This window comes from Melanostigma gelatinosum (assembly GCF_949748355.1).
Source record: "Melanostigma gelatinosum genome assembly, chromosome: 6".
Taxonomy (NCBI): domain Eukaryota; kingdom Metazoa; phylum Chordata; class Actinopteri; order Perciformes; family Zoarcidae; genus Melanostigma; species Melanostigma gelatinosum.
The window spans coordinates 17,759,928-17,782,755 of record NC_136639.1 but is presented as its reverse complement, the minus strand read 5'-3'; the positions used below and the strand labels follow the sequence as shown (position 1 = coordinate 17,782,755).

At 42.5% G+C, this 22,828-nt stretch overlaps 2 protein-coding genes across 4 annotated transcripts; one reads left to right on the top strand and one right to left on the bottom strand.

Moving 5' to 3' along the window:
- Positions 1 to 1,535: 1,535 nt before the first annotated feature.
- rmi1 (RMI1, RecQ mediated genome instability 1, homolog) lies at positions 1,536 to 8,856 on the bottom strand. Its single transcript, XM_079270981.1, has 9 exons — positions 8,722 to 8,856; positions 8,215 to 8,629; positions 7,005 to 7,115; positions 6,096 to 6,245; positions 5,309 to 5,379; positions 4,862 to 4,985; positions 4,521 to 4,599; positions 4,170 to 4,368; positions 1,536 to 3,573 (listed from the first exon to the last, which is right to left on the bottom strand). The coding sequence occupies exons 2-9, from the start codon at positions 8,374 to 8,376 to the stop codon at positions 2,331 to 2,333; spliced, it is 2,139 nt and encodes a 712-aa protein (XP_079127107.1). The 5' UTR covers positions 8,377 to 8,629; positions 8,722 to 8,856; the 3' UTR covers positions 1,536 to 2,330.
- Positions 8,857 to 9,126: 270 nt separating this feature from the next.
- Positions 9,127 to 22,303, top strand: hnrnpk (heterogeneous nuclear ribonucleoprotein K). Of its 3 annotated transcripts, none has more exons than XM_079270832.1 (17): positions 9,127 to 9,178; positions 10,155 to 10,228; positions 10,344 to 10,510; positions 10,734 to 10,831; positions 11,541 to 11,597; positions 12,542 to 12,585; positions 14,078 to 14,150; positions 14,591 to 14,698; positions 15,096 to 15,224; positions 15,576 to 15,913; positions 16,499 to 16,546; positions 18,219 to 18,258; positions 19,018 to 19,033; positions 19,465 to 19,497; positions 19,648 to 19,715; positions 20,130 to 20,299; positions 21,422 to 22,303. In XM_079270832.1, exons 3-17 carry the CDS (start codon positions 10,453 to 10,455, stop codon positions 21,450 to 21,452), a joined length of 1,311 nt encoding a protein of 436 aa, XP_079126958.1. In that variant the 5' UTR covers positions 9,127 to 9,178; positions 10,155 to 10,228; positions 10,344 to 10,452; the 3' UTR covers positions 21,453 to 22,303. The 3 variants fall into 3 exon arrangements, with proteins under 3 accessions (XP_079126958.1, XP_079126956.1, XP_079126957.1); XM_079270830.1 differs by having other exon boundaries at positions 14,585 to 14,698; XM_079270831.1 differs by lacking the exon at positions 10,155 to 10,228 and having other exon boundaries at positions 9,148 to 9,178; positions 14,585 to 14,698.
- Positions 22,304 to 22,828: the final 525 nt, after the last annotated feature.

Sequence of the window (22,828 nt, the reverse complement as noted above, 5' to 3'; positions counted from 1 at the left end):
GGATTAATTGTGACGACTTTACTGTCTCGAAAAACACATCATTTTTATAAACTCATTGGTTTCAGTGTAAAGTTTGAATGAAGAGTTACGAGAGCTTTGAAATAGATCAAACTAAAACACTTCCCTCTGAAGTAAAAAGCAGAAATAAATGGAAATATTCCCCAAACTGTATTTGAGTACTTGAGTAAATGCACATTATCATCGTCTGATATATTACTTCATATTATCTGACATTCAGTTGTTAATTAGTTGTAAAAAATAATTCTATTGATTACCTGATGCACATCAACAGACGGAGTCTATTTGGTTTTTCTATTTTTGTCTGCCCACTTTAAGGACTTGATGTCCACAGAGACTTAAAGGTGGAGAATTATAGTTTATTCTTGACCTTTTGAAACAGCAGATGAGAAAACAGTCTAATAAGTTGTAATTTTGTACAGCAACACTCCTTTTTAAAATCTTTAATTTACATTTTCATGTTCTATTCGATGTACCTTTCATACAATCATATGAAAGGTACAATCATATACAGCTGTGTTTGACTTTCAACACAGAATTTGTGCTGAGGAAACTTAAATTGATTGGTACTTTCATTTAATAGTACTACATTTATACGTGGACCTTAACTTCTTTTAATCCCCATGTTGTAATTTCTCCCTGTTCTTCATCCTTCTTGTTTCCTTACTTAATATACACCTGGTTAACACGACACAAAAATAAACAAAGTAAACACATATTCAGGAAATGTATTTTCTCATATAAATTTGTTAAAGGTGTAAACAGCTGCAGCGGCCTCTCCATAAAGCCGCCTGTCATTAACTACCAGTTAAATATACACATTATGTATGCAGTGATGTTTGACTGCAGGATCCCTGTGGCAACACTCCCGTTATGTTTCATTTACTCCATCACCCAATATTTATTCCACTTGTATCTCCCTATGGGATGCTGCGCTCCCCCTCTCCATCGTATCAGCCCTCATTAGCACATAACAGGTTATCGACATGCATAGCAGGGCCCTGATTTAGACGTTCAACCTGATTAGCCCGTAATCAACAGAGACCCGCTCCCTGAATGGAAGTGCACACAGAGCCGTAACACAATAACAAACACGTATGAGCCCACAGACGCACACATACGTACCAACATACATGCTCTGCCGTGCCTTTCTTAGCCTGTGTCCTCAGCGCGCTCATTGTCACACTGAGGCAATTGAAGTGTGAGACTTGACACCTAATTACATCGTACGATGGCAGACAAGACACAAATCAATTTGAGTTACAAATTGTTGAGAGGTTTCATCTGCAAGAGACATTTCTGACACCCCTGACGAGCTACACGATAATATTGCAGAGCTATACATTAAATGACCATTACGTGTGCATATCCCAAAGGTGCGTTTAATAAAGCTATTACAAACCAAATGAAACACTGCTACTATGTCCGGTTATTGTTTTTACAGTTATTCTTGGGGAATAAAATACTCATTTGACAAGGAGAAATGGAAATATAAAATTTGCAGCGAGCTCTTACTTCAAGCATGTTTTAATAGTCAAAGAGTGAGAGAAAATTGTAAAACCGTCAGAACAATGTCATTTCAATATACAGTAAATACAGGCAAGGCAACTAATTTGGGGTTTATTCATCAAAGACAAAAACAGATGAGGCTCTATAATGAACAGAAATAATCAGAAAGCATGTCCTCTCCTTTATCTCCCTTTCCTCTCGTCTCCTCTGGGGGGAGTTCATTAAAGACCCACGCTGCCCTTGATATTCAATCATTTCTCAGTCAGAAGCAATGGATGTCCTGAATGAACTCACAGCACGAATTATTTTCTCCCCACGATTCCCTGCTCTCATCTCACATGCTGCACTCTTCTCTTCACAGTAGTGTTTAATGTCACATACATTGAAAAGTTTGAACTTATATGTTGATAACCGAAAATGTAGATATTAAAGATCTGTTCACTTTGCATAGGAGTGATGCAGTGCGTGTCAAGCAGAAAATAGCTCTATGGATAGATGAATGAAATTCTTTGATGACAAATGACAGAATGTCCGTCACATATAGCAGATGGGATGCATTGCAACACACTGCTTATATTTGCAATTTCCCATCTCTGCTTTAAGGCAATATACTCCTCCGCTGCCTGTCATTTTCTCATTATCGCCCACTTCACCTCAACCACTCCTCTGTCTGTTTCCTCCCGTTCTGTCTATTTCCTCCCGTTCTGTCTGTTTCCTCACGTTCTGTCTATTTCCTCCCGTTCTGTCTGTTTCCTCCCGTTCTGTCTGTTTCCTCCCGTTCTGTCTGTTTCCTCCCGTTCTGTCTATTTCCTCCCGTCTCTCAGCCTCTGCTCCAGCTCCTGGAATACTTTCTCATCGACTCGGTCCGCCTTGGTCACCAGAGCCTTTCTGCCGTCTGGTTGAAGCGCGACGGTCATAACGCAGCACATGTCCACCAGCTCTTCCTGACACCTCTTCATCCCGGTGTCCAGCTCACCTCTCCGGGCTGGGTCACGCTTCAGAGCCGCCTTCAGAGCCACCGAGAAGCCCAGCAGGCCCGTCAAAACCTCATCGGACAGCTCCACGTCCAGGTAGCCAGTTCCATCGGATATTGTGGCGCAGACGCGCCAAAGGCCGTTGTTGCTGCTCAGTTTCCCCACGAGAGTCACAATGAAAGCTTTGACTCGGATCTCTGCGGCGTGAGGTTGTGGTTTGGATGTCATCTCCTCGAGCAGGCACAAATATGTAAACGGTGGAGATGTCAGAGTGAGGGCAGGGACCGAGCTGTCACTCTGACGGTCTATTTTTACGGATTCAAATGCTGCATTGTTTGAGTTATAATTGTGCCCCTGAGGTGTGTTGTGAGAGCTCTCAAATGAAAACCTCTCTGTTGCAGTTCTTGATAAGTCGCTGGTAAGTCTGTGACTGGAGCCTGAAGTTCCTGTTTTGTTGGTGAAACTCTCTCGGCCTCTACTTGGTTCTTGTTGAATAGGGAGCTGATTCGACTGTCTGGTCCAACCGGTTTCTACCTCTGCCAGAAGGCCGTCCATATCGTCATCAATGAAATCACTCTCATCATTAGTAACACAGCCTAACGCACGCGATGGCTGGAGAGCTGCTGCTGGGGACAAGACCTGTCCTGTAGCTTCTTTAACACAGCCTTCATTGTCTCTTTTCTGTGTGGTGGATCTTGAATTGCTAGAACCAAGCCGTGACCCAGAGCCATTCAAAGTGTGCTGCTCAAACTGAGCGGTTTGGGCTTTTGTTGCCCTGTTCGGATTTCCCGTTGTTCCGTCGCTGCTCTGTGTTGTGCCTCTGTGACTGCTGACAGACTGCGTGGTAGCATTGGCACTTTGTTGAAAAATCACACCGTCCAACTCGTCCAGAGGAAGATTGTCGAAGTCCTCATCGAGAAAGTCATCGACTGCCATGTTGTGATCCGAGCTCTCCTGTTGAATCGAGAGGTCGGGTTCCTCTTGTTGGCTGCGGTGGCGATGACCATGGACTGAACCACCTCTGTTGCTCTGGGCCAAACCACTTCTGTAAGAGCGGGCAGAGGCATCATTTCTGCAAGAGACCCGCCAAAAATGTTGGACTGAAATAATATAGATTCAAACCAGCAAGTATTTTTAACAGTGTTGTTGGGCCCAATGTGCCAGAGGTATACCCCAAAAATCCAACTGTGGAACATTTTACGCTACATTCCACAGCTACAGAAACAAGAGAATCAAGATATAAGTCAGATATTACTCAAAGCGGTTAAGTCTTATCTTTGACTAAAGCCTGAAGTTGGTAAATTTTCAATAATTTGACACCAGACAGGTTGTTTTTAAATCATAAGTACTCAACTGCCTCTGTCGTTCAAATCAAAATGATCAAATTATGTGGCAATTTACTTTCATTTGTTTCCGTCTGTGCAGGAAATTCACAGGACAGCAGGCAGAGATAAAGACAGCAAAGGACAGAAGTCATATATAAAATGTGTCCGTCTATAGGAAGTAGAGTCATTAAGTGGTAAATGCTTCTCAAAGTAGAGGAAAGATAAACGCTGGGATTCTTTCTGAAGACAAACATTATGCTAAAATTCAAAATGTCAAGGCGTATTTGCCCGGTGGTGAACACCGAGGCGTTCCGACATCAAAATGTCAATGTTAACCACCCACCTGGATGAGGCTGTCGAGACGAGGCTCCTGATAGAGGAGCTTCTGGAGGACTGAGTGGAGGTCTCACTGAGCGTCCCGTAGCCGCTGTCTGGAACAGGCCCCGCCTGAACCCTTTCCACCTCCTGCTCCTGGGCCTCCAGACTGGCCAACAACTCTGCATCATCCAGCTCCAGGTCCAGGTCCACCACTTCCTGGTTTCCTGAAGAGAAAACAAACAAGGCACAACATCATGATTACGTTCAATTCTAAAATGCCGAGCTTAAGATAAGAATTAAGGCTTCCATTTTCCTTCTGAATTAAACAGGCCTTATTTTATATAAAATCTAAATTGTTTAAATGAATTGAATATACCTTGTAGTGGTGGCGGGGGGGCCGCTCCCCCCTGTTGCTGCTCCTCAGGAAGTCCCAGCGTCCGACACAGCACCTTGCCCTGTCAGAGTAGAATTAATCCACTGAACCGGTACACACTGCTTTATGACAACAGCTGGGATTTAGTATTTTAGATTTTAGAAGCTATAAACGGTAACTGCCGCATAACAACTAGGTGTACTCTCAATGTTGCATGAAATAAAAAACGAATCACAAGGTGATTAGGACCAAATAGTATTCACATCAAATTTGAAAAAAACTAATTAAGAAAACACAATCGGCTTAAATCTGCTTTTGATAGACGAGAGAAACCAACAGCGTACCTGGTTATTCCTCTCCACCAGGTCCTCCACTTCACCACCCAGAACCTTGATGTTGGACGCCTTCAACAGAAGCATCCCGAGTCTGCAGACCATCTGCCCTTGCAGCTGCAGCTTCACGCCAGGCCTGAGGGTTACAAGAGCCAACAATCACAATAAACATCTCAAAAATATGGGACAGTAAAATCAAACTGGCAGTGACGAAGCAGTAATATGTTTATTCATTTCTGATTTCTTGACATTTCCACACAAAATCTAATCTAACATACAAATAAATAACAGCATTCCCTTTATAGAGTAACATAACATATTCTTAATTTTAATTGTTAAAGACACATTTGCTGGAAAGATGTAGAAAAATAAATGAACAAAGCAAGAAGTAGAAAATCATGGTCTTTACGTGGTTAGACACCACAATGCAGTTCGATATTTGACAGATTGATTGTTAACCTTAGAGCTGTGCTGAGTGCAGGGACAGACTGATACTCCATGGCCTCCAAGCTCTGGACTCCATCTGTCACCTGTTCAACAGAGACTGTGCATTTGACCAGGAACAACTGAAATCTTTGTGAAGTTATTGCAGATTTAAATTCTCAAACTATTACCTCAGAGGGTTAAACATTATTGCTGCCCTAGCCGGAAACCAGTTTCTAGAAAATATCTTAGAAATTCTAAAAGTCAAAGATCAAATGGCATAAAAAAAAGAAATTCTATGCATTTTCCGTGGTGGGTTGTTTCGCTGCAAAACTTTCCAAAACCAGCGAAGCTGCTAAAAGCTTATCCGAACGCTTTATTAACCTGCCGTTTGACCGTATGTAAGTGTACCGGCATGTTAAACCGCTGTGGGTCTTTGCAGCCCATGACTCCTAGAACTGAGAGACGTCAGGTCTCGTCGGAAACAGGAGAAGAAAAGGAAAAAGAAAAAAGCCACTGCAACGTTTCTAAGCAACACCAGCACTATTCTTGAGAAACCATAGAGCAGAGACAAGTGTATTACTTAAGGTGAAAATTACAGTCTGTCTGCTCCTTATATTCCAGCAATTTACTCTTTTATATGCTCCCACTGATTGTACCTGTCCACTCTGATTCAGTCAGGAAGAAAAGCTGAATTCTGCATTGTTCTACCCGACCAAACACAAAGATAAGGTCTGCTCAAAGAATATGGTTTTACAGTTGATTGAGTAGAATTGTACTGGACACTAGCATTGTATTTATAAGGGCAAATAATGGCTCTGACCTGCAATAGTAGCATTCGGGTTGGTCTGGCTTCCCAGGGCCTCTGGGTGAACTGTGTGACAGCAGACACCTCGTCGTTGGCACAATCGGAGCCCCTCCACTTCTGCATCTGACCATACGCAGGCTGACTGATGTCCAGCAGAGAGTCAACCTAAAACAGAAGTGGGACCTTTGATTACGTTGCCTTTTCCGTGTGTAAGAATTTCTATTGAAAATCTTGTGAAATGAAAAACTACAGTCTTATAACAAAACAATGTATGCAAACTGTGCATGATAATTTCTTATTTGATATCTTGTGGCTTTCATCTTTGAGCCTTGGAACCAATTCACATTTAATTACTCTGTCTCAGGGTTTCCAGCTGAGTTTCCATACGATGGAAAACTGAAATCTAGTGGTGCTTTGTTAAAATATGGATTCTATTGTACTCCAATCATCTTTTCCCCACGGTATCATGATAAAGTGAATGGGAATAATTTAGACTGCTGTACTATTAAGCAAAAAATGCCGTCAACCACATTTTTTAAAGAGCCAACACAACAACAAACACAAACTTCAATAAGCGCATAATACCCTGACAGCTACATTGCACAATGGGAAATATTCTGTTCATTTCTTTGCTCAATGTGGACTGCCATTTCCACTGTAACATGAGTTTCTTTGTGTTTTTATTACAAGGGATATTTGTATTCCCCCCCCCCCCCTCCTTCTCACCTGTGTTCTGCTGCAGCTGCATATATTGTCCTCGGCATGCTGTTTAGACCTAACGTGGTGGTTTTATTAGCCTTCTAGACCAACTCTGGCTAATACATCATTTTCTACTGATCAACGGGCATTGTCCCGAAGACAACATGCAACAATAAACATGAGATGAAAAATACAGCGTAAAATTTATGATCAACAAGCCTGTACCTGGACACAGAAGGTGCCGCTGAGTTCAGTCTTCTGGGCCTGAGAGAGTCCTTCAGGGAGAACAGAGTAGCTCAGGTCCCTGAGGTCCGTCAGCAGCCACTGGTCCAGTGCCTAAAATGTGACGTCATGCAGAGAGGCACAAGTTTATTCCCCACTGTAAGATTTATTTTATGACACTCTGTAATATCAGGTATTTGACAAGATATTTATACTTCACTACTTCCGTTCACTTCCATGACATAAATGGCCATCAACTTATTAAAAAGTAGGTCTCTTGTTCATGATATGAACATCCTAACCATAATCGTTCAAGTGCACTTCCTGGTTGAGATCAAGCGACCATGTCGGCCACTTCGGTGAACTGATATCATGTTCATGTTCCTGGAACCAACAGGAGTTGATCCGTGCCTTGAAAAACTGAGCATTATCCTCCTCAAGTATCTACTGAAAAAGAAGAAGACGAGATGGACTTTGGCCACGGAGGGATGGAGCTGTTCAGCAACGATATTTAGGTACACTGTGGCGTACCAATGATGGAGGAAAACATACCCCACATGACGCCACCACCAGCTGGTGAAACCGGGACGAATCCATGCTGTTTAACACAAAATAATTGCCCTGCTATCAGCATGTTGCAACAGAAGCCAGGATTTGTCAGACCAGGAGGTGTTCTTTCACTCCTCAAATCACCCACCTATGCCGATGACTACCCACTGTAGCATGATCTTCCTCTTCTCAGCTGGCAGTAGTGGAGCCGTGCACGGTCTTACGCTTTTGATGCTCGTCTGCTCAAAGGTTCAATGAGTTGTGCTTTCTGTGTGTTGCATGTTCGTTCAGCGGTCAAGAATATTTGAAAATTGCAGATTCATTTTTCTGTTGATTGACTTATTATTTCAGCTCCGCACAGCGATGGGGAACACTATATTGGTGAAGCGGCAAGGACCTTAAACTGAAGACTGAGTGAATACTGGAAACAGACATAATCAGCTGTATGTAAACACCAGAACCAGTTAAAGCTTCAACTGGGACGACGTCAACAGCCATCTTAAAACAGAGACAGAGTAATCATCTCCCCCTCCATATACGACCGCCTGTTGTCACATCACTCAAGTCTCATACTTAAGTCACACATCATATCACAACTGAGCAAACTCTAGACTGTGATCACTTTGCATTCAGCTGCACAGACACATCCAGACATCCGGCCTACCTGTTGGTTGATTTGCTGCTGTGACAGACAACCTGCGCCTCCTGCTTCTTCCTGCAGCCACTCCACGCAGGCTTCCAGCCAGGCAAAGGGCACCTGGACGTGCCAGGAGGACTGCAGCCAGGCTTGGGTGGCATGCACCACTGCCTGGATCTCAGGAGCCATCCTCGTCCTTTGTTTGTATTTGACTTAGGCCACTTCCTGAGATTTTCTCCAATGTTATCTGTTATTATATGAAGCCAGTTGCGTTATTCATACTCGACTACATTTATCAGTAATAAACACTTTAAAGGGAGTGTTTATGTTAAGGGCTCAGCTACTCTCTGTATCTTGTGGTGATGTATCGCCCGGAGAGATTATTTAACTATTATTTTGCTGTGATAAGCCCTCTGTCTCTGCGGGTGGTCACGTCTGTGTACTGTGGAGGAGAGAGCGAACAGATTGAGTGAGAAATGCAGGCAGGGATGGCATGCAACAGAATAATAAAACGTACAAGTTCATAGAAGTTACCTGCGAGTCATGGAGGCAGCCTCTTCCACGAAGTGTTGTGGGAAATAGGCGCCAAAGTTGACCAATGTTGGTGCTACTATGCCTTAGCTTTGAGTCCATACAACATGTTTAACGTCATAGAGGCTTTTACATACAACCGCAGCTGTTAAATATAACAAATGTGCCCCTACAAGTACTTAGAAAGACACCACGTAACACAAGCCTTGCAGATCATCACACGTTATATACAGGAATAACTTGAGCAACCTGCAGATCAAACTGCACCCGGAAATAGAGATTATAGCCGTGTTATTTTGGAGACGCCTCTGCTGTTTTGATTGACGTCTCTTCTAGCCAATGGTTACTCCCGCCTGTTTGATTTACTCTCTGTTCAACCAGTCGGCACTCTTTAACTCAACGGGTACAGTTCCATGTTCGGTAGAGAAGGAAGGGGAACGAGTAAGGTGTTGCACTGCAGGTTTGTGTTTTGACGATATTTCCCAGTTGTTCGATGCCACATTGAGCTTAATGTAGTTTCAGTGCACAGGTAATATACAAATAAATATGTCTTTGGCAGTCACTTTGTTCCGTATATCGTGTCTGCTGCTTAATTAGCCTGGCGTGCCCCTTGTGCCCCACCGAACTGATTACAACATGGCGAAATTAGCTAACGCTAGTCGCTAGCTTGAGTGGTTCGGACTGGTCTTTGTATTGACCGATAAGTCGTGTTTCATCAACCCACTCGCGTTAGATCACAGACGCATCGCAACGTCTTGCCTCCTATGTAACTAACTGTTAGTACAATGTTTGAAAAGGGCGTACGATCATGTATTAACAGCTAACGTTGGTTCAGACCTAACGTTACACGACGGAGCTCGTAGCTAACCCAGGCTATTTAGCAACCCTGGTAACGTTAGCTAAGTTAGCACACTGAGTACAACTGTTCGCGAACGTTGCTTCAATTCTGGCTTTAGTTATTCAGTTTGCGTTATACGATTGCTTAAAATGGAGAACCCGCCGTGTTGACTGGTTTAGATAGCAGTAGATTAGCGTTAATCGGTAACGTTAACATTTAACATTAGCGGTGATATTAATATTGTTCGTTCATCACTGGCTGATTGACTCAGCTCCTGATTCTCCGAAACAGTGCAAATGCCTTCTTCGCTCTCCACGAAAGCAATCTTCTTAATGTGACGATACCGGCATAACATAACTGATGAGCTACGTTCTTATGATAATTCTGTTAGTAAGTAAATATTGTCTTTAATGCTCGCTGGATGGATGTTTATGAACATATTTTACTTGAAACGTCAGTGAACGTAAATATCATTTAAAGTCACTCCTACATGGGAATGGAATAAAATGTATTCGATCATAATTGTTGCCTTTGCTCTCGCTGAGCCTTTTTGTCTCAGTATATGTCAGTATTTCAACTAGCCTCTCCCTCCCGACAGGTCGCAGCAGCTGTTTGGTTCTTGCTTATTTAGTTCCGCCTACCAACACGCCCTTGTCCCTGTAATAAATATCGGTGAGTGCCGGTTTTCTGCCAGTTTTCCTCTCATCCCGGGCTCTTGAATAGCTGGCTCTCCAGCACAAAGCTTGAATTGACATATTTCTTTTTCTCCTTTTCACAATGCTGACAGACCTCCACAGCTCACAGGGGCCAATTTTCTGCATCTCTCTCCCTGCTGCTGCCGCTGCCTATTCCCCGCACCGTGTTGCCCATCCTGTCTCCTTCACTCTCAGAAGACCATGGAGACAGAAATTGAACAGCAAGACGATACTTCATTCGGCAACACAGAGACAAACGGTATGAAACCAAGCTCTTTTACATTTCCGGTTATGTTTTCAGAATGCACCAGTTTATTGGCAGATTTTATAAATCTATACACCTTAAAATGTATCTGTGTTATGTAAGGAAAGGATAGCAATAGTAGTGTTGATTCCTGCCTTCTGTGGTCTTTAATTTTTATTTTTTTAATATCTAGTGGAGGGTTATTCATGCAATGTGTGGTTTTATCTCCCTATTCCAGGTAAGCGCCCTGCTGAGGATGCAGATGACCAGAAATCATTCAAGCGCTCCAGGAACTCAGACGAGATGGTTGAGCTTCGCATCCTCCTGCAGAGTAAAGTAAATCAGTTTGCCTTTCATTTCAAAATGTTTCTCTCTGTTTTGTGCAGACCTTCAGTAAGACTCCAGATTTCTTGTACTCCATCCATTTTTCATATTTTTAGTTGTTTCCCTAATGACATCTCTTATCTTTTGGATAATTTAATTTCAACCCTTTTATTAGGGGTAGTCCTACAGACGTTGTGCTACTACAAATTCTCGCTAAATATAGTTTCAATGTTTATGACAATATATTATAACATTTTTAGGTCATTGTAGATGGTAAATCTCAGATTTACGCAAAGGAATTTGGCCCTTGGCGTCTAAGGTTGTGAGGCAGAATGAACATGCAACTCAGGTACTGTGACATAGAAACACTTGACTTAAAGGTTCAAACCTTTTCATCGGATGCAGTTTCTACCTTTTTTAATGCACTATGGACTTGTTTTTGCAACATACAAGTCTTGCATCTCTATGGTTAGAAGTAGAGAGAACAAAAATGTCTTCAGTGCAGTATAACACCGTAATGCCATAAATTACAAGACACATAGGTTGAATTCCTTTGATAAGCTAGCTCTCAAAAATTGGGAAACAATGGAGTCTATGTATCCAACATTTTTCCAAGGGTTACCAATATTGGGGGGGAATAAATGTAAACTCTTTTTTTGCGGCCTCTCTTGTCCCCTTTGACTCACTGCTGCTATAAGTTGAGTGTGCTCTGTATTTTCAGAATGCAGGAGCGGTGATTGGGAAGGGTGGCAAAAACATCAAAGCCCTCCGTACAGACGTGAGTACATTTTATACATATCATATGCCCAGAATTTTTATTTTGTATTATTTATTTTACCGTTCACTGATGTTCAGCCTCCCAACATACCCACCCCCTCTATGGAACAGCAGTAAAAAATGACAATCATTTACCGTTATCTGTTTACAAACTTGCTTTGGTAATTGGCAATATTTTCTTCTATGTTAATATGGGCTGTGGTTAGCGAGTGTCTGTATTGATATTAGCCCTCTGTTCATGAAAACGTCAGACAAACCATTTCGGGTTGATTTTACCTCTTTATTCTCATATGATAATCATGTGATTACCTCAGCTAAACTGGCCCCTGGCACGAAAGTCCAATTTCATGTCAGTTTGTTTCTCCATCGTGATAATTTATTTTAACAATGCTGGTGTGGCAACACTGATGCTTTTGTTAATCAAAATTTATTGGCACAGTGCGGTGTTCATGAGGTCACCTGAAACGCCAGCTAATAAGGCAACCTGACTAATATTTAATCTTTCAATGTCATTGCCTCTTTCTCTAGCCCTCCACAATTTGCTCTACCCCCCTCTCTCACTGTCTCTGGTCTATTCCCCAACATTGAACTTATCATGGTCTTGATATGCCATCACCCATTTTCCAATGTCACATTTTCTCCTTTTCTCTCTTTGACAAACCTATCTCTGAGAGAATCAAATTAAAGTCACGTTTGAACAGTGTAGAGCCTGTATATTAAAAATGTATTCCTCTTCCCTCTTCCCTCTCCCTTGTTTATTATTTTACTGTTGACTTTTGCCCACTTCCTCCTCTGTTGCCCATGTTCTGGATGGCCCCTCCTGCGCCCGCCCACCTGACACCCTGGTTGGCCCTGTCCATAATCGTGCCCTGTCCCTAAATGGGCGCCTTACTTGATTGACATCTGTGCTCGAATGGCCCTGGCCCCTGCCCATTCCACGCCCAGTTCAATGCCAGTGTGTCAGTCCCAGACAGCAGTGGGCCTGAGCGGTATGTCCCTAAGCTCCTCCCTCTCACTGCCTGACTACAGGTCAAACAAACAAAAAGAGATGAATAATAAATAGTCATCCTGCCTCTGTCAAGTCACTGTATTTTAACCTACCTGTTCTCTTAGTATTTTAGCCTGAGTCAAAATGCCTAAATGCGTTCATGTCCAAATCTGCCTGTAAAAGCCATGTCGAGATCCTTTTTTTATGCCATTTTTAAAGTCACGTCAACATTAAGATAAACTTAGGATGGTGTTGTCAGGGTTTTTCCACAATCTGCCACTGTCTTTTAAAATCTTTGCTTTAATCTGTGCAGTATATCTGTTTTTTTATTATGTTTTTGCTGATGATTACCCTCCACTATCTTTGCGTTTTCACCTCCCTCCCCCCTCAGAGTGGATATACTGGTGTTCTTGTTTTTTTACCCCGTTACTTTCATAAGCTCACCTGCTTCTCGCACCATCCCATTCTTTCCTTGAGATGCTATAATTGTACTGATAGACCCGTGATTGTCCATCCATTCTGAAACGCAAAAGGCAAGCTAGGATTCAAGTGTTGTGTCTGTATGTGTTTTTCCTTTCCTGTCTTCTGCTTCATCTGAACTTAGTTATTGACTACTGGAGCTATTGAACGTACAGATTATCTCTCTCTATCCCACTCATCCATGCATTCTTTGGTGTTGCATTTATTGCTTCTCCCATCCCCTTAAATAGCGGTGGCAACCCTACTTTTCCATGATATAATCTGCTCTGTTGCTCTCCCTCAGTTGTCTACCATTCTACTCCCATGTACAAAGTGTGCTTAAGTTACCTTGATCAGTAAATCCATTGTTTATTTTATTGTTTAACTAGGTGGGTGCAGACAACAAGATTCTATATATTATCGTTGGCCAAAATGAAGCATCTACATTTCTATCCGGGCTGTTATTTAACGACGGGATGCTTTGATAAACGTGGTTAAAAATATGAGAGAGGAGTCATCGGTTCTCTCAGTCGTCCCTAATCTTTCAATGTTGTGTTAGGCACTTTGAAGGCTTTGTGGTGTGCATCCACCCAGCTATGCTTTAGGACTATAGAGTTCTCTTTGGCACCTTTGGTGCTTATTCCTGCCAGATCCTCCTCAGACTTACCCCCCCCTGTCTCGCCCCTTCAGTGGTCACCAAATGCAGTCACTTTTCTTTGGGTCCTTTTTTATTTTGTCTCTTTTCTTCCTTTCTCTGGATAAATGACTGATTTCTTTCATTGCATATTTGGGTGCCAGTTTTTCCACTTACAGTGGTGAATTATCAGTGACCATGACCAAGTTTAGAAAACACTGGATCTCAACAGTTCATATGGCTGTGTTAGTTTCAGTAGTTAGTTGGTTAAATTGGGTGTGGCTGGTTTTCTATGGCTTGAAAGGGGATGTTACGAGTTCTCTAATCTCAAATGTTGTTCCCTCCCCCCTGGTTGGTCTTACTGGCTACCCCAACCCCATCATCTTTGTGAATTATGAAGCATCCTGAGCATCAGTGCCGACATCGAGACAGTTGGCGAAATCCTGCTAAAGATCATCCCAACATTGGAAGAGGTGAGGACTTGTTGAACTTGGTTTCTTCTCTTCATGTCAAGTCCTTTTGAACCCAATGAACTAAACCATTTATTTAAAACTGAAAGCAATGGTGGATGTTAACCGTTATCACCAAGCTATGTGTTGTAAATGTCCATTGTCTAGCCGAGATGCTTTCTACTTCTGTTTTTTTTTTAGTTTTGTGCGCTTTCGCTATTGTTTGCACCAGTAAATAAGTGGTTTAATTGAACTTGACTTATTCAAAACGTGTTTGCTTGTGTCTGCGCTACCTTTTGAGGCTTTTTATAAGACTGTTGCCATGTGCCTATTTTGTGCCTTTTAGGTGCATGATATCGCTCTAATTAGAAAGAAACCCAAGTCTTGGGCACATTTGAGATTTTCAGAGAACTAAATAGACTGTGCCGAAGTACTAACATGCGACATGTTTTGCTCAGTACCAGCAGTACAATGGTATGGATTTTGACTGTGAGCTGCGCCTCCTGATCCATCAGAGCCTGGCTGGCTCGATCATTGGAGTGAAGGGAGCCAAGATCAAGGAGCTCAGAGAGGTATGTTGATGGGGTATGGATCCGTTTTTTACCACTAAATCTGTTAACGGACTGACTTGTGTGAGTAATGTACAACATGGATTCTCACACAGCCTACGTCAGTTGTAACAAGAATACTCTTCATGAAATGAAGCTGGAGGTATAACGGGGAATGATTTGTTTTGTCTTGTTTTGTATGGTTTGTGCTTATTTGTTTTCCTAACTGTTATTTTCCTCTGGCTCAATCTTTTATGTCCTAGAATACCGTACTTCATGTACCTCAAAGATGTGAAAATATACCCATAAAATGACACAGTAGTAATTTGATGTGTGAACTGTAATGGTTTTCTTAAGTGGAATCAGCTGCTGTATCATTTAGTTCTGTGATCCTCACGTGTGCCTGTATCTGTGTCTCCAGAACACAAAGACCAGCATCAAGCTGTTTCAGGAGTGTTGTCCTCAGTCGACAGACCGTGTGGTGCTGGTCGGCGGTAAAACTGAGAGAGTGGTCGAGTGTATCAAGACTATGCTGGAGCTTATCGCTGAAGTGAGTATCTGTTACAGTGGACCAGAGGCCCTTTTTCTGTCATTGGCGAGAATAACATATTTAATCTTTTTTCTGATTCACAATACATTGATTGTTGGAAAAATAAAATGTTGCATAGTGGAGGACAATCAAGTGGCAACAGCATGTCAAACTCCAGCCGATTGTTTTTATTTTTATTTTGTTGCATCAATACATTAAATGCCCTTTCAGTGAGATTTAGTTTTATGTCAGGAGTATAGTGTTGTTGTTAATAGGTGCACATTTATTCCCTCCACACCTGTATTCTTGTAAACTGCATTTGAAATATATTTGAGCAGGTCAGTTGATCTCCCTTCTGTCCCCATTTTTTAGGCTCCCATAAAGGGCCGTGCGCAGCCCTACGACCCCAACTTCTACGATGAAACGTATGAATATGGTGGTTTCACCGTCATGTTTGAAGAGAGGGGAGGAGGTCGCAGGCTGATGGGAGGGTTCCCCATGCGTGGGAGCAGGTCCAGCGGCGGTGGAGACCGTGGGTTTGAACGAATGCCCTCTAGCAGAGGGGGACGGGGACCAATGCCTCCTTCTCGCCGTGATTACGATGAGATAAGCCCCCGCCGAGGCCCTCCTCCACCCCACCCGAGTAGGGCTGGCAGGGGGAGCAGCGGGCGTGGACGCAGCATGCCTATGGGACACCCACACAGAGGAGGGTAAGACACGATCACAAAGAATCTACCGGCTGGTGCTCTTTTCTGTCGCTCTCCGACTTTGCTTTTTCTTTTCTGTCCTGCAAAGGCGTGGACACTTAATTGAGTTTGTAAGTAGAGGCGTAACGGACCCTAGCTGATCAGTGAAGTGGGCATGTTTTCGATGCCTAATACAGATACAATCTTGTACACATTCTTTGTTTTACTGAACACTGAAATACCAAGTGACTTCATGATCCTACTCGTCAGTTTGAAGTTGAGAGTCCTCTTACTCCTGTTAACCTCTTGACTTGTAAGTGTTTGATATTTCCCACATATATTCTAGAGCACTTGTTTCCTTCTGCATCTGCGTACACAAAGCTTAATCCCTCTTCAGGGGCTTAGTTTCCAGTCAGGCTCAACTTGCTTTGCATTGTCTAATTCAGAGGTTAAACTGAGTCCAGTGTTCTGCATGTAGTCCAGTGTCGCACTATGCACCCCTCTGGAAACATTTGTATTCACAGTTATCATTCCATAAATTGTATGTGCTCATCACTGTATGTCTGGGTGTGTTTGTGTGTCTTTTTCCCATCTCCATCTTGCCCACAGAGAAGATCGTTACTATGACTCGTACCGTGGCTCAGAGGACAGGTCCAAGTAAGTTTCTGTCCCCAAACCTTTGCCCGAACCTCCTAACTTATCCTAACAGGGATACTTTGGTGTTCTGTCATTTTATACTACAATACATGTAGGTGCTCTGTAAAGGCAATTCAACGACGCAAACAGTCCTCATTAATACCATTGGGTGGTGCTTCCTCATTGTAGAGTAGCATTTTATCCTTTGGTCTTAGTGAGGATGATTTACTAAAGTTAAGCATAATTTCCATTCGAAAAGACTTAAAATTAATTAATATTAAAATGACATTGTATGTGTTGAGGTATTCCTACACATCCCATATTTTCCTATGTTAATTCTTTATTGTTGCATTTTGTTGAATATGCCTGGTTATCTACTTGCTCTCGTAACTCTTAATAACACTCTGTATCCCTTTTGTCTTCCTGTCATCCCTAATTCTCAACACTAATGACTGCCTTACAAACATCCATTGCTCTACTGTCCGTTTGCCTGTAGTCCCCTAGCCAGCATAAGGCTGCATTCACACCAAATCATGCATGGCAGTGATTAGCACAAGGTTGTGTGTCGATATGGGAGTGTCACCTATTTATTGCCCATTAACACCAATTGGCCGCACAACAATTATTTCCTTTGTGCCCTGGTGGCGGGGTTGTAAAGCTCTGGATCAGCGGTTACGTTTTTTTGGCCACTTTAGCGTCACGTCTGTTTGCGTTTCTCCAAATGTTTATTCTCCTTTTTTAACTTTTCGCTTAGTGTGATTTTACAGTGTCTCCACCGCTGCAGATTAAACGCACTTCCCACATTCAAATGAATAAGAGGACTGCCGGTTTCGCCGCAATGCCTGATTTGGTGTGAATGCAGCTTCAGTCCCTTACCCTGATCCCAATTCACCTGTCTCACTTTGTAGGAAACTACACTAATGTTGTACAACCACGTCTTTCCTGTGTTGATATCCAATCTGCTATTCGCTCCCAGTTTTCCCCAGGTTGAGAGGAAGTAGTTGTGGTGGTGTATATGATGGTCATGTGCTGATATGAAGCTGACTTTCGTCACCTGAGCGCCCTTGCAAAACGGCATGCTGACTTGTAGTTGGAGAAGTCAGTTTTTGATATGTACTGTTGTATTTGAATGCAACATTCTGGCAGACTTTTACACGTAAAATGGGAAGCTCTGCCCTACCCACTATTTGCATTAGTACCATTAAAGCTAATATCACCAATGTGTAATACAACGTGGCTACGGAGAAACTCTGTCAAGCTAAAGCAACAAGCCGTATGAAGCTCTGTACAGGCTGTAGTTTCACATGAAGGTAACATCCAACAACAGCAAGAGTACCAGATAAAGCCAAATGTTTCTTACGCAAATTCCTTTATTTGAGCTCAGTTTGGTTGGGGGGGGTGGGGGGGGAGAGAATCAGCCGCCCATGGCTCTGATCATCATTACCACCACCACCTGTCACTTCTCTCACCAGAACACTGTCGGAGCTGTTCCTGTTACTGTGTGGGAAGATGGCTGAGAGGAAATGTGTTTATACTGTAATCTTGCTCAGCGTGTGTGCAGTTTGACCTAGACCACAAATTTCCTTTGGTATGTTGTCAAAAAAAAATAATTTCTGAGCATTTTATTTTTCTTTCTGCCTCTCGCTCTCTCTCTCTCTTCCCCCCCCCCCCCCCCCAATCATTTCATCACCAGTGACAGAAGAAGCAGACCGGATCGCTACAGCGATAACATGGTTAGTGACCCTTGCATGCAGCTCTTGGGTGCCAGTGTTCTCAGGCTTGCACACTGGTTGGTCCCAGCACGAGGCAATATGCTGCGATTGTGCTGTAATGATAATAGAGTTTACTGACAACACAACTGTAGCTGGTCACTCGTGTGCACACACTCATCTGAGCCATGCAAGCATTCAAGATAGTGTTTGCATGGCGTAAGCCACCAAAATAACGATAATCGCCACAGTCGGAGATAGCCCATACAAATCAGCTATAATTGCTCTCTCACTGTGTACTTTTCATGGCCAGCCGGTTTCTCCTGCGAAGACGGGGAGGATGTTGGGGGTGGGGGTGGCCATGGTTGGTTGCTAGGCAATAATAACGCTTTGTTGACAGACTGGAAGGTCTCTCTCTCGCTCCTCCCGCCTCTCTCGCTCTCTCTCTATGAGCTAGCAGGATACTGCCTGCCGTTGCTCAGCAACAGCTTTTTGAATTGCCTGTTGCCCTGGTGACAGCAGCAGTATAATAGCAGGTGAAAATGGGGGCTGATGGAGATGCAAGGAGGGAAGGGGGATGGAGGGAGGGAAAGAGGAGGAGTCTGGCTTATGGATGAAAACGGGTTCTTAGTCGCGTCTGCTCTGTGGACGAAGCTGCATCATCATCATCATCATAAATCTGTGCTTCCAGTCCTCTGTCCATTCAGCTGGGATGTGTAGAAAGATGAGACAAATCGACCGTACCGTATGTAACCCTGTTGTGTTTCTGTTTGCTTCTTACAGAGTGGAGGAGGATATGGTGAGTACTAAGCCTGTGTTGTTTTTCCCTGTGTCATTATATGAATGTGGTTTCAAGGCTGTCGGGTCTGTGTGGAGCCCTCTTCAACAGACTGTAGTGTAGCATGTAGTCTGAATGTGTTCATAGACAATATGACTAAATGTGTACAGTGTCAACATGGCTAGAAGGACATTGCAGCTCACATTTAGATGTTTGAGCTGTTGGTTTTGCATTGAAACTAGTGGAATGACATTTTACTTCCAGGTACAATGAATTCTCTTTCGATAATCTTACTTTACAGCAAATGTTTAGGATGACACACACAGAGCCAATTAAAAGGCTTTCTTCAGAAGATCTTGTATGATGAGTCACATGTTTGAGTTTAGTATTTAAATACCTTTGTTTATAAATGTCAGACATAATGTTTATTTTGAGTTTTCTCTCCTGCTCAGACAACACTTCCTCCTGGGATAGCTACCAGTCAGGTGAGTCTTCACACCTTCTTTCAATCAGAATGATGGGGAATTTTTGCTGAGCTATGCGTGACAATGCTGGCAGCCGAGGATTGATTTCAAGTGCTCTACTTACTCTTTTCCCTGTATGTCTGTGTGGTCCTCCTCCCTCCTGGCCAACAGGCGGACGTGGCTCCTATAATGATATGGGTGGCCCCGTCATTACCACACAAGTGACGATCCCTAAAGATGTGAGTATATGATGGCAACGTAACATAAAAACTGGCACACCAAAGACAAATCGGTGTACCTCACCCACTATACCCTCGTGTCAAAAAACATTCAGTCGGATGTAATAAAAACCCTGCATTACCATATGTGATCATGTTATCTGCACACTCTCGTTAACCTATTTAAAAAATTACATTTAGTCATGCATTTGTGCCAATAAGTCATGTCGTCTCCCACACATTGAACTCACTCTAGACTCAGTAGTCTTTCAGTGTAACTGACAAACATCCTTTGAGAAGTAGTAGTATTCATATTTTCTTGAGCATGTCATACATACGATATTACATTTTTTATCTTCTCCCATTGCTTAAAATGTTTCTCCCCATGTTTGTCTTTTCTTCCTTCTCATTCTCTCCTCTGTACCCCACCGACAGCTGGCTGGCTCCATCATTGGTAAGGGAGGCCAGCGGATCAAACAGATCCGCCATGAGTCGGGAGCCTCCATCAAGATCGATGAGCCTCTGGAAGGTTCTGAGGACCGAATAATCACCATTACTGGCACCCAGGATCAGATCCAGAACGCCCAGTACCTTCTACAGAACAGGTAAGTTCTCACATTGCCTCACAATGAGTATACTTGAATTCTGTCTTGATTCAGCAGCCTAGTTGTAGTTGAACCATGAAGGCCATGAAATTGTGCTCATCAAACCGACTAGCTTTCAAAACTATCTCAGAGAGTGCAGTCTTGTAAACTCATGCAAGCTAAAAGTATCTACTGATGCTTTCTTTCTCTACCTCTTTCAACCCTTTGTCCCACATATATACACATTGTTAAGATTATAAATTCATAAATGTCTTTTTCTGAAATTGCCTCTTACTACTATCTAGCCCACTTGTTGTTGGGTTGTGTATTTCTATTGCCTGCTGTCTCTTCTCCACTAACCCCCTTCCTTTTTCCCCATGCAACCTGCAACTAGTACAAACCTTCCTCTTGCATGAAATGGCTGTGAATGAGTAAGCAAAGTCCATAGCATTTTATTTTAAAAGGGTCAATGTAATTGACACGCTTCTTTGTCATATTTGTCCATTGAATATGATTTGGTAGAAGTAAAACAAACAAAAATCAGAATGTTTGCCATCTAAGCCGTTTCAGTGTGAAGCAGGGAGTGGATTGATTCTCCCCTGGCTGCTGCTGTGTGGAAGACTAGTGATTTTGTTGTTTTTAGTTAGATCAACCGACAACAAATCACAGTCTGCCAAATAGCACAGGCTCCTCCTCTTCTGTCTCCCTTGGCAACCAGTAGGCATGTATAATGCACACTACTTCCTTGTTGATGTTATCCGAGCTTAGCCACGACTGCTAATACAGCTGTAGTGTAGTGTTGCCATGGTAACTAATCCTGCCTCCCTCTTCCTCCCCCCCCCCTTCCTCTTCAGTGTGCTGCACCTGCTTGGACACAAGGACTAACCACACCCCTCTTTTTCCTCCTCCTCTTCCTCGCTCTCAGTCGGCCATTTATTTCACATCTTCCCCCCCGTCGTACTCTCTCTGCCCGTCTGTCTTTCCCGCTCTCCGTCTCCCTTCCTGCTCTGCCTCCTCACCCGTTTCCTCCCAAGATCTCATCCTGCTACAGTTGCATAGCTATATATTGACACTATCGTTGACTTGTGAATTGTAATTTTCCTCTTGTGTATTTTATTTATTTTTCCACTCTTTTTATTTCAGTGTGAAGCAGTACTCTGGTCATTTGCTGTAGACCCAGGAGACTCAGATTGAAGCAGACTCAGATTGCCCCCCCCCCCCCTCCCCTTCCCCCCGCCCCCTTTCCAACACATCCCCTTCAGACTATTATTCTGGATTGTGGGTGTCTTTTTGAATTTATTTTTGTATTTTTCAATGAAACATGTCCAACATTCCTGTGCATAAAAGAAAATGTAGATGCTCCACATTTTAAGAGTGTGGTCCATTAGTTTATCTCATACACTTTGCTTTTTTTGTTTTGTTTTGTAACACTCATCTATCAAACTATTCTTCAGTCTCCTGACAGACAAAAATAAACATAACCTTCATTTTTTGATGGTTTTGATTTTATGACTTGTATTTGTATGCTTGTGTCTCCGGTTTAAATCTGTCGTGTGTGTGCGCGCACGTGCTTGGGTTGGGTGTGCTTTCGCTTGTCTATCGGTCCCTTCACACACATGTGTACCACATTACCACTCTGTGCAACATGCAGAATGTAAGCGACAATTCTTTTAATTTTGAACTGTTTGTTTTTATTTTAAGAGATGTGGGAAATTTCCCCCTTCAGAATGGATTTGGGGATGTTTAAGTTGGGACTCTTGTTCAAACCAGATACATAAGAATTTGTAAGAATATCCATGGTAGTTGTGTGATGACATAAATTCGAATAATTTGAGTACCTTTTCACCAATGGAAATGTGTAGCTAGACATTTGTTTTGACATTTTATTCGAGTTTTGACAAATTATATTGAATGTATATTTTGTCCCTGCAATTTCCTGTGCTCTACACTTGTTTGCTCTCCATGCTGTAGACTTCACATTGTCAAATTGTAAAATGAATAAAGATGGTGCCACTTTTTACTGAACCAATTTGCATTTTTAATTGCAAAATCATTGCAGGTGGATCAGTTTTCTGTGCACAGATGGTATCTGGGCTAAAAGCTAATGTGGTAGTTTAGGCAGCAGTCCAGCTGCCTTTCCATGCATGTTACATTTAAAGTTACAGCTATCAAGAATCGCCTATTAATCTGTAGATTATTGTCTGGACCAAGTGAGTTATATGATTGTCTTCAATGCCAGAAAATGGTGACAATATCTGCAAAAAGCCCATTTGCTAATTGGTATGTACAAACTCCAAAATATTATTTATTATCATATACGACCAAGAAAAGCAGCACATCTTCACATCAAAGAAGCTGGACTTTTTTGTGACAATTCTGCTTTAAAAATATATTAATTGGGTAGTTACTGGATGTATTGTACCTCTAAAATTACACCATTTTAGGTTTTAACTGGCCCAGTAAATCTAATTTCTATAAAACATTTTTTTAAATGTATATTTACACATTGTTTTGCGTATCCATAACCAAGGAACTCATACCGTGTTAAAG

What these genes read in the sequence shown, in the direction of transcription:
- rmi1 (XM_079270981.1), bottom strand. Translation starts at nt 8,376, where the DNA reads ATGGCTCCTGAGATCCAGGCAGTGGTGCATGCCACCCAAGCCTGGCTG. An exon ending in GCACTCAGCACAGCTCTAAG is followed by an intron (nt 4,986 to 5,308) that starts GTTAACAATCAA and finishes TGTAACCCTCAG; the next exon opens with GCCTGGCGTGAAGCTGCAGC. An exon ending in CCCCCCGCCACCACTACAAG is followed by an intron (nt 4,369 to 4,520) that starts GTATATTCAATT and finishes TTTTCTCTTCAG; the next exon opens with GAAACCAGGAAGTGGTGGAC.
- hnrnpk (XM_079270830.1), top strand. Translation starts at nt 10,453, where the DNA reads ATGGAGACAGAAATTGAACAGCAAGACGATACTTCATTCGGCAACACA. An exon ending in CGGCAACACAGAGACAAACG is followed by an intron (nt 10,511 to 10,733) that starts GTATGAAACCAA and finishes TCCCTATTCCAG; the next exon opens with GTAAGCGCCCTGCTGAGGAT. An exon ending in TGCTGGAGCTTATCGCTGAA is followed by an intron (nt 15,225 to 15,575) that starts GTGAGTATCTGT and finishes CCCATTTTTTAG; the next exon opens with GCTCCCATAAAGGGCCGTGC.